This window comes from Choloepus didactylus, chromosome X (genome assembly GCF_015220235.1).
Source record: "Choloepus didactylus isolate mChoDid1 chromosome X, mChoDid1.pri, whole genome shotgun sequence".
Classification (NCBI taxonomy): Eukaryota; Metazoa; Chordata; class Mammalia; order Pilosa; family Megalonychidae; genus Choloepus; species Choloepus didactylus.
In genome coordinates, this window is record NC_051334.1 from 41,790,193 (window position 1) to 41,806,393 (window position 16,201).

At 36.2% G+C, this 16,201-nt stretch overlaps 1 protein-coding gene across 6 annotated transcripts in view; it reads right to left on the minus strand.

Annotated features, from left to right (window-relative positions):
* The window catches only part of CASK (calcium/calmodulin dependent serine protein kinase), a 524,745-nt gene that overhangs the window by 384,608 nt on the left and 123,936 nt on the right, over nucleotides 1-16,201 (minus strand). For 3 of the 6 annotated variants that reach the window (XM_037820735.1, XM_037820733.1, XM_037820731.1), the window contains exon 2: nucleotides 1,598-1,728. In XM_037820735.1, coding sequence (XP_037676663.1) covers nucleotides 1,598-1,728 — 131 coding nt within the window. The remainder of the gene's footprint in view (nucleotides 1-1,597; nucleotides 1,729-16,201) is intronic. The other 3 variants (XM_037820738.1, XM_037820734.1, XM_037820732.1) reach the window with 1 other exon arrangement.

Here is a 16,201-nt window from a genome sequence, read left to right on the forward strand (position 1 = left end):
CTAGATGAAGAAATCTGTCAATAAACAACCTCAGCCAAATGAGAAGGTAGTTAACTGTCTCCTGAAAATATGTCTTTAGCCTGGAGAAATATAGAACTGAGTATAAAGATGAAGTAAATCAAACATTGTATTAATAATTTTGGATTAGAGAATAAGCTTTGAATATTTGTTTTAATTATCAGTAACACTTGAGAGAATTTGGCCTATATTACTCCATTTTAATATAAGAAATTTGATTAAAACTTGTGATTTTAAGTTGGACTCTTACTGATATTGATACTAAACAGTATCAGAACACTTAAGAGAATATTCAACACATCTGTTTGTTTAATAAACTAGGTTTATACAAAATTACCTAAGTACTCTGGAAAGTTTTCTTGGCTAATCAGACAACTAAGGTACAGAAAATCAAACACATGATATTAAACTTAAATATGGTTAAAAAACTTAAAGGAACATAATTTAGTTGTAAAGCTTGCTTTAAAGTAAATTTTATATTTTGATTAATTTTAAAACAATTTGTGTTCAAAAGCCAATTCCAGAGTATGAAACCAGAAAACAGAAAATCTCTCTTACTATAATATTTTAAAGATTGAAGAACTAAAATCAGCCAGTGATTCTCCGAGTGTAGCAACTTCTAAGAATCCTCTTTAATCGGTATATGGATAATAATGATTCAAAGGGTTACAAAAAGTATCTAAAAGTAAAGATCCTGAAAAAAGATCTGCAGGGACAGATTAACTTAGAGCACAGTATGTGGGGTTTCTACTTCCTAAAGTAAGATAACTAGATAAAATATAAATAGGATGGCTACTCTGTCTGAGCTTTTTTCCATCTAAACTATCAACTACTTTATTCTTGGGTTAAAAATGAAGGCAAAATATTTTTTAGTAGACTGTGGAAAGTCTAAAGGCTAATAAAAACAGTTGATATAATAATCAATTGTGCCATCTGAAATATCAGCATATGTGAATCGTTGCTACATGAAACAATAGCTTCAAAACACTGTAAAAAATAATTTAAAAATGCTTACATACTGTTTATAAATATTTATAAATATAAACATAATCATCCTTATTAATGTCTTGAATCAAAATTTTAAGTTCTGCCAATATTGATCATTCAAAATTTCACATATTCACTATATCTGCCTTGAGCCAAATGTGACATGAATCTTTCAGTTCTCCTAGCTCATAATCCTAAGCGTAGTAAGTTTCACACTTGGAGGGAACCTATCTTAGTTTCCTCTGAATCTGCACTAATCATATCTTTGCCATTGTTTCCTGTCTCCATTCTCATCCCATGTCCTAGACAACAGGATTCAAAATTACACCCTAAAAAGTATATGACCAGATTTCACTTTCTTCATAGTAAAAAATCATAGGCCATAGCAAGCCTAAATGACATTATAATTCTGCAAATCACTCAAGCTATCTTTCAAATACAGTGTTTTAGAATTCTGGCAACTTAGAACAGAGTTTAAACTATCTCCACCCACTTCCCACTACATTACCCTCTGCTTCCCCACTCCCAGATGAAGGTAAGGTTGAAAAATGGATTATGGAGATGGAATAAAGCCAGACATCAAATAACTTACTTGAAATCCATCTCTTACCTTCTGTACTTAACCCTGGACTTGATGTGAATTTGGCTACATCAACAATTTTTACAGCAAACTGTTGCCCAGTTTCTCTGTTGATACATCGTCGTACAACACTGAAGGGACCCCTAAAACAAAACAAACAAACAAAAAATACAAGTCAATTTTAGTTCATTCATTTTCCTAAGTTCTTGTTTCCTGTCAACATCTTACTGATATTACACTGTCTACTAACCATACTACATGAGCACCAAGCCATTCTCTCTCTTTTTAGACTCCAGATGGAATGTGGTTTTCAAAATCAATTTTAAGTAATGTAATTCTGAACATATTTTTGTATAATTCATGAAGTAATTAATAATTTATAAATATCATTAAACCAGAAAAACAGAAGATAATTAAATTTGTAATTCCAAATCATTTTTAAAAATTCTAAATAATACTCTTATGCTCAAGGCAAACAATATTTGTAATATTCTATATAGATTATCAACATCTTAAACATAAGTGAAATCCACAGTAGTGTGTATAGCTTTTATCTTTTGAACCAGAAACTTGTCATTCTTAACACCTCCTTCTCACCCTACCTACCACTTACCTAATCTTCACTAACAACTCCTACTGAGTTTATTTCAAATATCTTTTGAATCTGTCCACTTCTCTCCATGTTCCTGCTCTCAGCTATGACATCTTCTACCAGACTACTGAAAAACTTGTTTCTCCCATTAATTTTTGTTGTGATGATCTCTGACAACCTCTCCAGTCTCACCTGGTGTGGTTTTCCTCCCTCTATAACCTGGCTACTTTGGCCTCCTTTCAATTCCTTGAAGTAGTTCAGGGCCAAAGTACATGTTGTTCCCACTGCCTGAAGTGCTTTTCATCCTTCAGGTATCAGGTCCATTGTCATGCCCTCAGAAAGGCTCTCACTGATACCCAAGACTAGATAAAAGCCCGCAGGTCTATGCTGTACCTTTCCTTCCTTCCCAACACTCTCACCATATGTGTAATTATATATTTTATTATGTATATTATGGATTTATTATGTATTATGTTTTGTTTAACATCTATATCCACCAACAGACTATACTCTATGGGGGTAAGGATTATATCTGCTTTCCTCTCCACTTGTATCCCCAGAACCTAGCTTTATGCCTGGATCAAAGGAGGTACTCAAATAGTTGTTAGAGAAGTAAAAAGAGCAAAGCAGCAGATGGGTAGTGAAGATTGAGAGGTGGAGGAAAATGGTGGAAGAGATGTTGATTTTAAAGATACTACTTTCTGAACAGCTTCAAGGAACCCAAACAAATTCTAAAACAGAACTGAAATAATATTATGTATCGTAAAAACAGAGGCAAAAAAACAGGAGGACAATCTAGGGGAAAGTCCTTCTAAGATGATGATTCATATACAATGGTCAAAAAATTTAAGCTCACAAGTTCAGGCAAACAATAGCAATTTAAACACAATGAAACCCCTCCTTGTCCTCAAACTTAAAAATAAATTTCTTCTAAATTGTCACAGGAAAGGAAGTAATTTCCACCAGCAGAGTCACTGGTGCAGCTAATTGCTTGACCAATCTTCTCAATCTAGATCAGTGGTTCTCAAATACTGGCCTCACCAGTGAATTAACAGGGGTGATATAAAAAAACCTGATGCCTAGGCCCAGGCATTAAACACACACACACACACACACACACACACACACACACACACAGTTCTTTGTGATTAATAATTACTAAATAAGTATCTGAATTCAAAATAATACAAAGATATGTTTGTGCATGTTTGAATTGACTATTAAATAATAAAAAATGCAATAGCAATGTACTATGGCAGTTTATTTGAAGAATAATATGATTTAAGTCATACACACACTTGTAAATGTAAAGTATATGTGTTTTTCCCCTACTCTGGGAAAAAAAGAAACCTTTCATTGGCCTTTAAAAGTCCAAATAGTATATCTGGTTGCATTTGCTCCATCAGCAGATAGAGAAAAGTTCATTTAGACTAAAACACTTGACTTAAAGTATAAGTTTGTCTGATTTCTTTCAATTACAGGGCAATCAAATAAATTTAATCTAACCCAGACTTAAAACACTTCTCTAAGATCATATGAATGAGTTGATTTCACCTTGCCTTCATTAGGACATTAATGATACCAGAGCGTCAAATCTCTTTCTTCGAACAACCTAACAAAGCTAACTGGAAGGAAAAGAAATGAGCCTCTAAAGAGAAGACCTTTTCGATAATCATTCAAAAACCATTCCAAGATGTTCCTCCGTGAGAAGACAATATATCTATCATAAACTGAGGCAGGACTCCCACAATCTGCATGTCTTACATGTAATTACTTATCTTGACAATAGCAAGCAATTTCAGGAAATGCTTAACGTAACTAGTCTTGTCCACACACAAAGCCTTGGGACTCTATTTATATATACATTTGTGTAGCATGCTTCAAATCACTACATCTTTTTAAAGAAATTTTCCGAGATTTGTATGTGGGATTATTCATAGTCGATCTAGTCAATTCTTTACTTTTTCCTGCTTGAACAAAGGTGAGAAAGAAAGCATAGCTTCCCTCTCCACCCTTTTAGTAATAGTAAAAAAAAAAAAAGGGAAGAAAGAATACTGAGACAATAAAATCTAGAAACTTAAAAAAAATCTGTTAATAAAAATCAAATCAATTTTCCAATACTTTCAGCATAATTTTATAGTGTGAGGCAAAGAAAATGAGTGTATCTATGAACTATGGATGATCTGAAGACAGGTCAAAGGAAAGCATTTTAAGGGTCTATCTCTCAATGACATCCAGGGGATTAACAAAAGTGAACTACATTTAATACACTAAAAATATATCAAAATATACTTTGTGATTTAATCCATCAACTAGAAACTCAGAGGAAACTGACAAAAATTTAAATGAGTATACAGTGTCCATTATTTTAGCAGGCCTCAACTACATTTGGTGGATAGGTTAAAGAGAGGGGGGCTATGAGAAAATTTAGCTTGGTCCCTGATGTTAAATGGGGAGGGCAATAAAGTGTGGTATAAAATCTATTGTATTGTAATCATTAATTATACTTGAACGACAGCTTAGGGAATAGCAAAAATTAGGAAGCCTGGGTTTCAGTCCGGCCTGTACTTTTTTAGATGCTTGACATTTTATCCTTAAATTACTAAATCTATGGTACAGCTGATTCTTGAGTATTTATGCCAGTGAGGGAAAACATTTATAGTTAGAAGCCATCACCATCTTTCTCTTATTTCCACTAATTCTGGCCAGATTATTAATCAAAATGGAATGATACAATAATTGATGGCATTTCAGATGATGAAATATGATATATTCTTCATTCAACTCTTTATGATATTGAATATTGACAGGGGTTGTGGCACAAGATCCTACTTGGAGGCAGGTGGCTGCTTACAATACTCTGTTTTTAAGTAAAAGATCAAATAACTAGAATATGTTAACAACTGAATATTGCTATAACATTCCGTAAGGTTTTGAAAAGTATGCAACTGTGTCTCTATGCAGACACAGAATAGTCTTCATTTATGTGAAGAAAGGTTAACTCTAAGAAATAAACAATTCTGATACCCAAGGTAAATACATCAAAAAAGGAGACTAGAATATAGTATGTTGATTTCCAGGTTAATAGGATAGGTTGAGCACAATGTGTCTAATTTATTTCCCTCTCCAAGCCCCACTGAAATGATACCAAAAGGGTTAAAAAAGAAAGACAGACAGACTAAACTTGGAGAACAAGAGAGGAGACAATAGTAATAAAATTTTGGAAGCTGGAAAGCAAATGGAGTAATGGTAATTTGACTTAGCAGACTTTGGAAAGCTGAATAGCAAAGAGAAAATAAGGAAAGTTCAGAACCAAACCCATTTACACTGCAGAATCCTCAAGGTCAGAAACAGGTAGCACCAATTAGAGAAGCACTTAGAGGACTAGCCTCTGTAACTGCCCCTCCCCCAACCTAACAGACTTATTCTCTAGAGATAGTAAAACGTAGGGTCTCAGAACTGTGGGCACACAGTTTAGGAAGTGGGTACTATACAGAAAGCAAGGGGATTATGTGATTATATATACATTGACTAGAGATAGCTCCAGTCCCCTTTCCCTTAATAGAGGGAATGTTGGAAGCCAGATCTTGACCCTTCAGGCAGGAAATAAAAAGACTTTTCTCTTGGATATCTCACCAGCACAGAAGGAAAGACCTAAAGATAATGGCATGAGATTTTCCAAACCACTCAACTAGATCATCCTCCAGTGATACCCGACATCAACAAGTTCCACCCATATGCTCAGAGCTCTCAGTCAGCTCTCAGTCCCTCTACTGCAGGATTTCCAACCCCGGCACTTGATATTTTGGGCAGAACAAGGGTTTGTTGTATGGGACTGTACTGAGCATTGTAGGATGTCAACAGCATTTCTGTCTCCACCCACTAGATTCCAGTATCACCCCCCAGACTCCCCTAGTTTTGACAACCAAGCATGTCTTCAGACATTGCCAAATATGGGAGTAGGGTGGGTAAAAACATCCCAGAGAGAGAACCACTGCTCTACTCCTAATCATGAGTAGACAACTAAGGCTCTCAAGACATCTGGAGAAGAGTCTTTAATTTGGAAGATAGAGACCAAAACAAATGGAAATAGCAGCTCAGAGGAGCAAGACAATAAAAAGAAAACTTCAAACGAACATTAATATCCTCAGAAAGATATTACAAGCATGAAACAAAAACAGAACTTTCAGAAAACAAAAAAGAACACTTAACACATGAAGAAATTTAAAACTCAACAGAAGGGTTGGCAGATAAAGTTGAGGAAAGTTCCCAGAAAGTAGAGCAAAAAGAACAGAAAAACAGAGGGAAGGAAATCAAAGAAATAATTCAAGAAAATTTCCCAGAACTTAAATCATAAGTTGCTCAAATTAAAAGAACCCACCAAGGATGAATGTGGACCCGGCATCGTGGGACTGAGAGTATCTTCTTGACCAAAAGGGGGATGCAAAATGAGACGAAATAGTTTCAGTGGCTGAGAGATTCCAAATGGAGTCGAGAGGTCACTCTGGTGGACATTCTTATGCACTATATAGATAACACCTCTTAGGCTTTAATGTATTGGAATAGCTAGAAGTAAATACCTGAAACTACCAAACTCCAACCCAGCAGTCTGGACTCCTGAAGACAATTATCTAATAATGTAGATTACAAGGGGTGACAGTGTGATTGTGAAGACCTTGTGGATCACACCCCCTTTATCTAGTGTATGGATGAGTGGAGGAATGGGGATAAAAACTAAAGGACAAATGGGGTGGGATGGGGGGATGATTTGGGTGTTTTTTCTCACTTTTATTTTTTATTCTTGTTCTGGTTCTTTCTGATGTAAGGAAAATGTTCAGAGATAGACTGTGGTGATGAACGCATAACTATGTTATCATACTGTGGAGAGTGGATTGTATATCATGGATGATTGTATGGTGTGTGAATGTATTTCAATAAAACTGAATTTAATAAAAAAAAAAAAAAAAAAAAAGAACCCACCAAATACTCAGCAAAATAAAGAACAGACCCATGTCCAGACACACCACTGTGAAATTTAAGAACACTGTGGAGAAGAAAAAGATTTCCAGGTTTCCAGAAGGAACGAGAGGGGAGAGATGTGTAGGGAGAGGATGATTCAGTTCACACACAACAGATCACGGATCAGAACAGCTTCAGATCTCTCAATGGCAACACTAGAAAGAAAAGACAATAGAATAATACCTTCAAAATCATAAAGGAAAATTATTTCTAACCTTTAATTCTACATCTAGCCAGACCATGAATAACCAGAAAGACATTTTCAGACATAAAAGAGGTCAATAAATCACTTGTCATGCATACTTTCCCCCAAAAATTATTGTAGGATGTGTTTGCCAAAACAAAAGAGTAGACCAATAAAAAGGATGCCAGGGGACAGCAAACAGGAGATCCAACATAGAAGACAGATGCAGGGAATCCCAGGAGTACAAGGAAGGAAAATCTCAGGCTGACAGCTGTGCATCAAGCACAGAGGTCAAACAGTCCAGATTGGAGCAAAGTGACTCAAGAGACAAGTGTGTTGAGAGCTGTCAAAGATTCCCACTGCCATTGGACCCCCTTTTTAACCTAAGACAGAAATGACTGGGTGAGCCTGACCCAGATTTTTCTGTTTTGTTTGTTCTTACCATGCATTGATGAAATTCCTGCTCTTCTCCACTGCCTGGATCAGCAGAGTATTCTCATTTCACTCCACGGTAGGTTCTGCTTTCACCTATTCCTGAGAGCTAGAGGTAAGCCTCAATGAGCTGAAAAGCAGGAACTGCAGAGCAGCTCATGCCCCACCCCCCAACCATATTCTTGCTAGTTGTTCAGTACTCAGCCCTGCACTACAACATGCATGTCCTGCCTGCAAAGAGCAGGATTTATTCAATGAACTTGCCATCTGACTTCCCAGAAAGGGCTCATATACTCTCAGGGTATCTGAAGCCAGACTATGAACAAGAGATTCCATTCAGCTTCTCTTCTCCTCAAGCCTTCTGACAACAGCAGTAACGTTGCCCTTTCCTTGTGCAACTAAGTTTGTGCTTGCTACTCAGTTTTAAAAGACTAAACAATACATCGTTTAGGTATATATACATAGGTATTAAAGCTATAAATAAAACCAAAGGAATGATTAACACAAAAGCCAGGATAGTGGGGGTTGTGATTTGGAAGAGGCAGGCAAGGGACTTTTAAAGGTACTAGTAACATTTTATTTCTTAATCTGGATTATGGGTTCATGCATTTTCATTATACTATTATTCCTTAAATTATATATATATACACACACACACGTTTTATACACTCCTCCATACACATGATATATTTTTTAGTTTAAAATAATGTTTGTAGTGGCTAAGGAGTAAGTTCTTAAGATCTTGCTAATCAGAGGAGGTGTTAATTTTTTACATATCTGCACCATACAAAATATTTTAAATGACTTGATATATATAAATGAAGGAAAACAATATCTGTACCTCAATCATAAAGTCAATATGAATATGTTAGTGTAATTTTACATCTAATTGAACTAAATTTAAAATAATACTTTAAATTGTTACATGTAAACTTTGGGGTGATAGCTGTAACATAAAGTACTCACTCCGATGAGAGGTTTGCAAACAAAAATGCATTGTATGCCTCAGGAAACATTTGATGAATGGGGTGAACTTCCTGTCAATATCATAGGCCTGGAAGCTTCATTACATTTATAATGAACTGTGTAATGTAACACAGGAGATGTAGAAAAATCATGAACAAGAAGAACAATCAATGGAAAGGAAAGGAAAGAAAAGGGTGGGGAAGTGAAGGCCAGGAACAAATTAAGCATACATGTGACATGTGTGTGTATTTATATTATGTAATATATCTTCATAACATGTAATATATTTATATGTGGTATTCATATTTGAATATAAACTCCATGAGTGTCTGGTATACAATAGGTACTCAATAAATATCAGGCAAATGACGCATCAAAAATGACAAATTAGGAATGAATAAGCCACTGATAAATTTATCATATCACATAATTTTATATACCTATATAAATTCTGAGAAATCTTGGTACATCTAGATATTTCTCTACACATTTAGTAATAAATCTGTAACTTCCTACCACTTTCTGCATAGTAGTGATATTGGGAATTGAGGGCTACAGGCGGTGGATGGGTAAAAAGGAAACAAAAGACAACATTAGCAGTAAGAGTAAAATCTTAAAAAATTAGACTCTATAGAAATACAAATTTATTTAAAAACGATATCTAATAAAGGTAATGATGGTCTTTTTCTTCTTATTTCAACACTGCTTAGTTTAGTCATTGCCATTAAAGAAGAACTTACGCACATCATTCCACTGATAAATCCTTTAGTTGTCTTTCTACTGCTTTTTGGTAGTGACAGGAGGACAGAGATGTTATCCTGATGCTTTTTTTCTCTTTAAACTCCTGGCATCTCTCACCCCACCCCCACCCCCAAATACCCATGCCCACATACCCACACCAACCTGGGTTGCTTTAGTTACAGTGATTAAACCAAAGGAAAAAAGTTTGCCTACTCATACCTACCGCTAAAGGAACACATATGATGTGGAAATTATTAAAATCAAAGTCTCAGGAGCTGTAGCCTAAATGTTAACAATTAAAGACCTGACAAAAGGAATTAAGCTCAGTACAATTCTAATCATTCCTTGAAAATAGAAGGGGGAGGCTTATTTGAAAAAGTTAGCAATGGATCCCAATAAGCTAACAGAACAAATTTGGCTCACCGGTCAAAGCTGGGCAATTCATAGAATTAAGCCTAGCATTTACTAACTCAGTACTTATACTGACATAATAACTTGATAAGTTAGGGAAGAATCTAGTAGACCTCACTTTAGATTTCATATAGCACACCATCCTCTGGGGTCTGAGTCTACATAAGATACATTCATCACTTGCTACTTTTATGAGGATGTCACATCATACATAGCAGTTACTGTTTAATACAAAATTTCTGGAAATTTTGATTGTTAATTGTGTGTGTGTGTTCTGAAGGGCTGGGGTGAGTGTCAAGGTACAGGGATATGGACTGATGGAGAATATAACAAGGAGAGTTGCTAACGGAATGGAATAGGATGAGAAACATTTTTTGTAACAGATAAATAGGAAGAACTGGGCATAGGAGGAAAGAAATGAGAAAGAAAACATAGGAAGGACTGTAAGAAAAACAATCACAAAGTAAGAATTCTAACTTGGTTGTACATATTTAGGCCTTCTTTAGCTAGATATGTAAAAAACTTTCACAAATATATATTGAAGCAGACATTAAAAATTCTACTGATATATGTGCATTTTACCTTATTGATTTCCCTCATTTTTCTCGATGGTAGTAAGACAAAAAAAACAAAGAATAAATGAAAAAAGATTAATAAAGCAATTCTTGCCCTCAGGAAACTTCCAATCTAGGAGATATTGTTGCTGTTGGTATATATAAATAATTTTAGTATAATGTTATAGGACAAGGTATTGAAATGGTATAATACCAAGATTTTAGTATCTGTGGATAACAAGGTGGTCAGAGAAGACCTCTACAAGATATGGGACAACTAGGAGGGCTTGGAAAGATGAACAGAGATTTTCAGGCCAACAAGGGAAAGAGGAGTGTGTTGGTTTGAATCTGCTATGTACCACAGAAAAGCCATGTTCTTCTAATCCAATCTTGTGGGGGCAGATCTACTGTAGGTGGGACCTTTTGATTAGGTTGTTTCCATGGAGATGTGACCCCGCCCATTCAAGGTGGGTCTTAATCACATTGCTAGCATTCTCTATGAGAGGATAAAATGCAGAGACATTTCGGAGACAGCTAAAATAAGCTAAGAGATGTAAACCAGAGTTTGCCCCCACGAGAAGCTAAGAGAGAAGCTAAGACAGAAGCCCAGAGACATTTTGGAGAAAGCCATGGAAACCAGGAGCTAACCTCAGGAGAGGACGAGCAGACTCCAGCCACATGCCTACCCATATGATAGAGGAACCCCAGATGCCATTGGCCTTTCTTCAGAGAAGGGATTGTCCTATTGATGCCTTAATTGGGACATTTTCATGGCCTTAGAACTGTAAACTTGTGAACTAATAAACTCCCATTGTAAAAGCCAATCCATTTCTGGTATATTGCATTTTGGCAGCTTTAGCAAACCAAAACAAAGAGGATTCCAGAGATAAGTAATAGCATGTGCAGTGGCCCAGAGCCAGGTCAAAGCACAATGTGTACTGGGTACTGCAAGCTATTTGGTATTGATGGCATGAAAAGTTGGAGGGTGAGAAGAAGCTAGAAAATGAGAAGGGGGGCAGAGATCACTCTGACAGAAGAGTGTAGCACAGATTGGGAAGTGGGGAGAGTGGGTAGGGATTGGTCAGGAAGTTATTGCATTAGCTCAAGCAAGAGATGAAAAAGATCAAACCAATACCGCAGAGGCAACTGAAAGATTTAACGAAGACAAATGGATAGGACAATATGGTGAATGAGTAACTAGGGGGTGTATGTGGAAGAGATGAAAGAATGACTTCCAGATTTCTGGCACAGTTACTGGAGTAAATAATGATACCACCAAATGAGAGAGGGACTACAGGAGAAAGAACTGGTAGAAGGCTGAGAAAGAAAAGAGATACATGGTTGTATTCCAAAAATACTGAATTCTAAAATATTGATGTCCATGGAAATCAATATCTTGGAATTTATTTATATATCATATATATTATCAATAAAAATTTTTATGTTTTGGAATTAATTTATAGAGGTAGAGATTTATAGAGGGCAGATAGGAGCCGAAAGTTCAGGGAAGGGGTCAACATGTAGATGATGAAGACAACAGCAACTACCACTCACAACATACCATGAACCAAGCATGCTGCTGAGAACTTTACATAGATTATGTCATTATTTATCATAATAGCTGATATGAGATCTTACAATTAGCCCCTATTTTACAGATTAGGAAACTGAAGGTAAGACAGGTTGTCTGTGTTCAGTTAGTGAATGGTAAAGTTAGGACTGGAGTCCAGACCTATCAGACTCCAAAATCTAAGTTCTTAATCTCGATACTCCCTAGGAATCATGAGTGAATAGAAGGGTAACTGAAGCCACTGATGTGAATGAGATCACTTACATAAAGTACAGAGTAAAAAGAACAAAAGTCAGAGATCAGAGCCCCAGAAAATATAAACATATTGTCTAGCCCCTCCCCAAAGGACTGTTGGAAACATCCCCATGGAAGGACTATAAGAAGCCCAGAAAGAAAAAGAACAAATACTAAAGGCAGGCTCTTAAGAGGATAGATAGTACCATATGGAAATACAGACATGATGAGCAAATGCCTAGAGGGTTGGCTGTGGGCATGAACACAGAGGTTGCCCCCACTCCTCTCATGGATGGCACAAGAAAAGCATAATTTTCATTTTTAAATTAGGAGCAAGACATTCACATCATTATTTTCTAAATGAGGGAATACACATCAAAAACTAGCCAAATGAAACTATTTAGTAGAGAAACAACTTATTTGAAACTCAATCCTGACCTTTTCTATTAGTCTTCATGAACTTAATTACTAAAAACTAGTACTAACATTATCACAATTGTCAAATTCTGCGTGCATAATTCAGTCTTTATAAACCGAAACAAATAATCATGGAAGTCTGGCAGTATTAAACTACCTTGTAAATCATACTTTTAAAGGGATGTGTTCTGTTAATATGCCATTAACATTAACTGTTTTTCCAAATGATGCATTATCACTTTAATGGTATCCTTTTTTAATGCAATTTTATTGAGATATACTCACACACCATATAATCCATCCAAAGTGTACAATCAATGGCTCACAGTATCATCACATAGCTGTGCATTCATCACCACAATCAATTTTAGAACCTTTTAATTACTCCAAAACAAAGGAAAAAAATATAAAAACATGAAAAAAGAAACAGAAAAGAACACTCAAACCATCCCATACCCCTTATCCTTCCCTATTATTTAAATATTTTTGGTCATTATTTTATTACTCATCTGCCCATACACTGGTTAAAGGGAGTGTCAGTCATCAGGTTTTCACTATCACATGGTCACAAGACAAAAGCTATATAGTTACACAATCATCATCAAGAATAAAGGATACTGGATTGCAGTTCAACAGATTCAGGTATTTCCTTCTAGCTATTTTAATACACTAGAAACTAAAAAGGAATATCTATATAATGCATTAAGAATAACCTCCAGATTGGTCTCTCAATTCTATTTGAGATCTCTCAGCCACTGAAGCTTTATTTTATTTCATATAAAGGTATTCTTGCTTCTCATAAATCACAAATCTATGTCTAAGGGAAGTGGGGAGAATACCTGGGTTCAGAAATTGCTGCTTTCATAATCAAACCTTTGTTTCAGTGATACTTCTACAGAGTTCCCATTCACAAACACGTTTTAAGAATCTCCATAATCAGTTAAACTAATTCTAAATTTAAAGTAAACTATTTAATTTAAATTAAGTTAGTGAAAGAAATCTCAAAGCCAGCAATATTACTTAAACTATTATCCTTTTTAGTTGCAACAGGATTATGCAAAATTTATACTGTAGCATGGAAACAAAGTATTAAGGTGTCCTCACCCCTTTCTCTGCCCCCAAATCTTATTAGCCAATGCTCTAAATCAAGGATTCCAAAACTGACATTCTATGGAGTTCTTAAAGAATAAAAATTGGCCTGTCAAGTAAATTTAGGAAAGACCATATAAAATACCTTTTATGCCCCCCCCCCAAATATTCACATTACACTTCAGAAGCCAAGTCTTGAGGTTAAGAAACAAGAATCTCTCCTTACTACCATACTCCTCCCCCGTCACCCATGTAGCACAAATTAATCATTAGGGTTGCCTGAAAAACACTTTGGACGTGCTGATGTAAATCTTAATAGTCATAACAACAAACAATACAACTACAAATTATGAAGTTATAATGACTAAGAACCATTCAGATTTCAAAAATGTTTTTCTATGATAAATATTCTCCCACCCAAATATGCCATGTAAATGGTAGTTGACTAAATTCTTACAGAGAGAGAATTAGCAGGGAAGATGGTGGAGTAGGGGACTGCAGAGCTCACACTCCTTCTCCAAAATCACTTACTGGATAGGCAGAAACTGCCTGAAAGAACTGTTCTAGGGCTATGGAGGTAGGGGAGCATTGTATAACATCCAGGGAAGAGCAGGATGAAGAGACTGAGACACTGTGGTAAAAAAAAAACAACTGTGAGGAAACTGCTCAGTGATGATTGACAGTCCCCATCTCCAACTCTCCAATGCTAGGTGCCTGGGGTCCGGTTCCCAGCTGGCTCCTGTGGACACGGAGGTATGTGAAAGTCCTCTTACCCAAGAACAAGTAAGGCAAGGTCAAGTACTGATGGCTTTTGATCAACGAGTTTAGTTCGCTGGGCCCTGGGTCTCTAAGCCTGTCTGTGACAGGGATAGTCATGCCATAGTTTCAACCCCACCCTCAACAGGGGAAAAGACAGTGGAGATTCAAAGAAGAAGGGTCTACACAGGGCTGTGGGGAAAAGTTTGCTGAAGTGTGCCATCTGCTGGACAGGCCAGGAAAGTGCAGCTTTGGGGAGCTGTCAAAAGGGCTTTTTGGCAACTTTTCTGACCCTCTCCCCAGTACTCTTTGGAATTAGTCTCTGCTCCCTTCATGGACACCTGGCCCTGTTTTAATTGGGAAATACTGACTTGGGAAGTCCTCTCAGAGGTGATGCTGCTCCCAGAATTTGCCCTCCAGGCCAAAACAGTTAGATACAATGAAAGGAGAGTAAAAGAAAAAATTATACAGGCAAAACAAAATCAAAGAGAACAGATCAAGGTCCCAAAAATGGAACAGAGGAAAGGAAGCTTTCCCTTGGGGGTAAAACAATTGCACAAACAGTGTAATCTTAAAAATTATACCACATACCCAGGACAAGAATCAGATGAGGAAGAGCTAAAAAAACTGATCAGTCAAATGTGGAAATTCTAAAGCTCTAGAATAAATTGAACCAATGGTTAAAGAAAGTCTCGACACAAAGCCAAACAACAATAAAACTCTAGGCAAGAGAAAGAAACTGACCTTCAGAATAAACTCATTAAGAAAATCAGATGCCTAGATATTGGTAAATAATTACAAGCCATTCTAAGAAACAGAACGATATGGCCCAGTCAAAGGAATAAATAAAACCTTTGGAGGAGACACAGAATTTGGAACAACTAATCAAAGATGTTCAAACAAATCACCTAAATCAATACAAGATGAAAGAAAATAAGGCTAATGAGATAAAGGAAATTAAGAAGACATTGGGTGAGCATAAAGAATTTCAAAATATGAAAGAAAAACAACAGAACTTATGGGAATGAACAGCACAACAGAAGAGATTAAAAATACACTAGAGGCATACAACAGCAGATTTGAACAGGCAGATGAAAGAATCAAAAAACTATAAGAGAGGACAACCAAAATCTCACAGACAGAAGAACATATAGAGAAAAGAATGGAAAAAAACTGAGAAAGGTCTCAAGGAATTGAATGACAGCATGAAATGTACAAACAAATGCATCATGGGTGTCACAGAAGAAGAAGAGAAGGGAAAAGGGGCAGAAAGAGTATTTGAAGAAATAATGGCTGAAAATTTTGCAACTCTTATAAAAGACATAAATATACACGTCCAAGAAGCACAGTGTACTCGAAAGAGAATAAATCCTAATAGACCTACTCCGAGACACATACTAATCAGAATGTCAAATGCTAAAGATAAAGAGAGAATCCTGAAAGCAGCAAAAGAAAAGCAATTCATCACATACAAGGGAACAGTAAAAAGTTTAAGTGCCAATTTCTCCTCAGAAATCATGGAGGTTAGAAGGCAGTGGTATGATCTATTCATTTTAGGTACTGAAAGAGAAAAACTTCCAGCCAAGAATTCCTTACCCAGCAAAACCGTCCTTCAAAAATGAGGGAGAGTTTAGATGGAGGGGGCACAGAG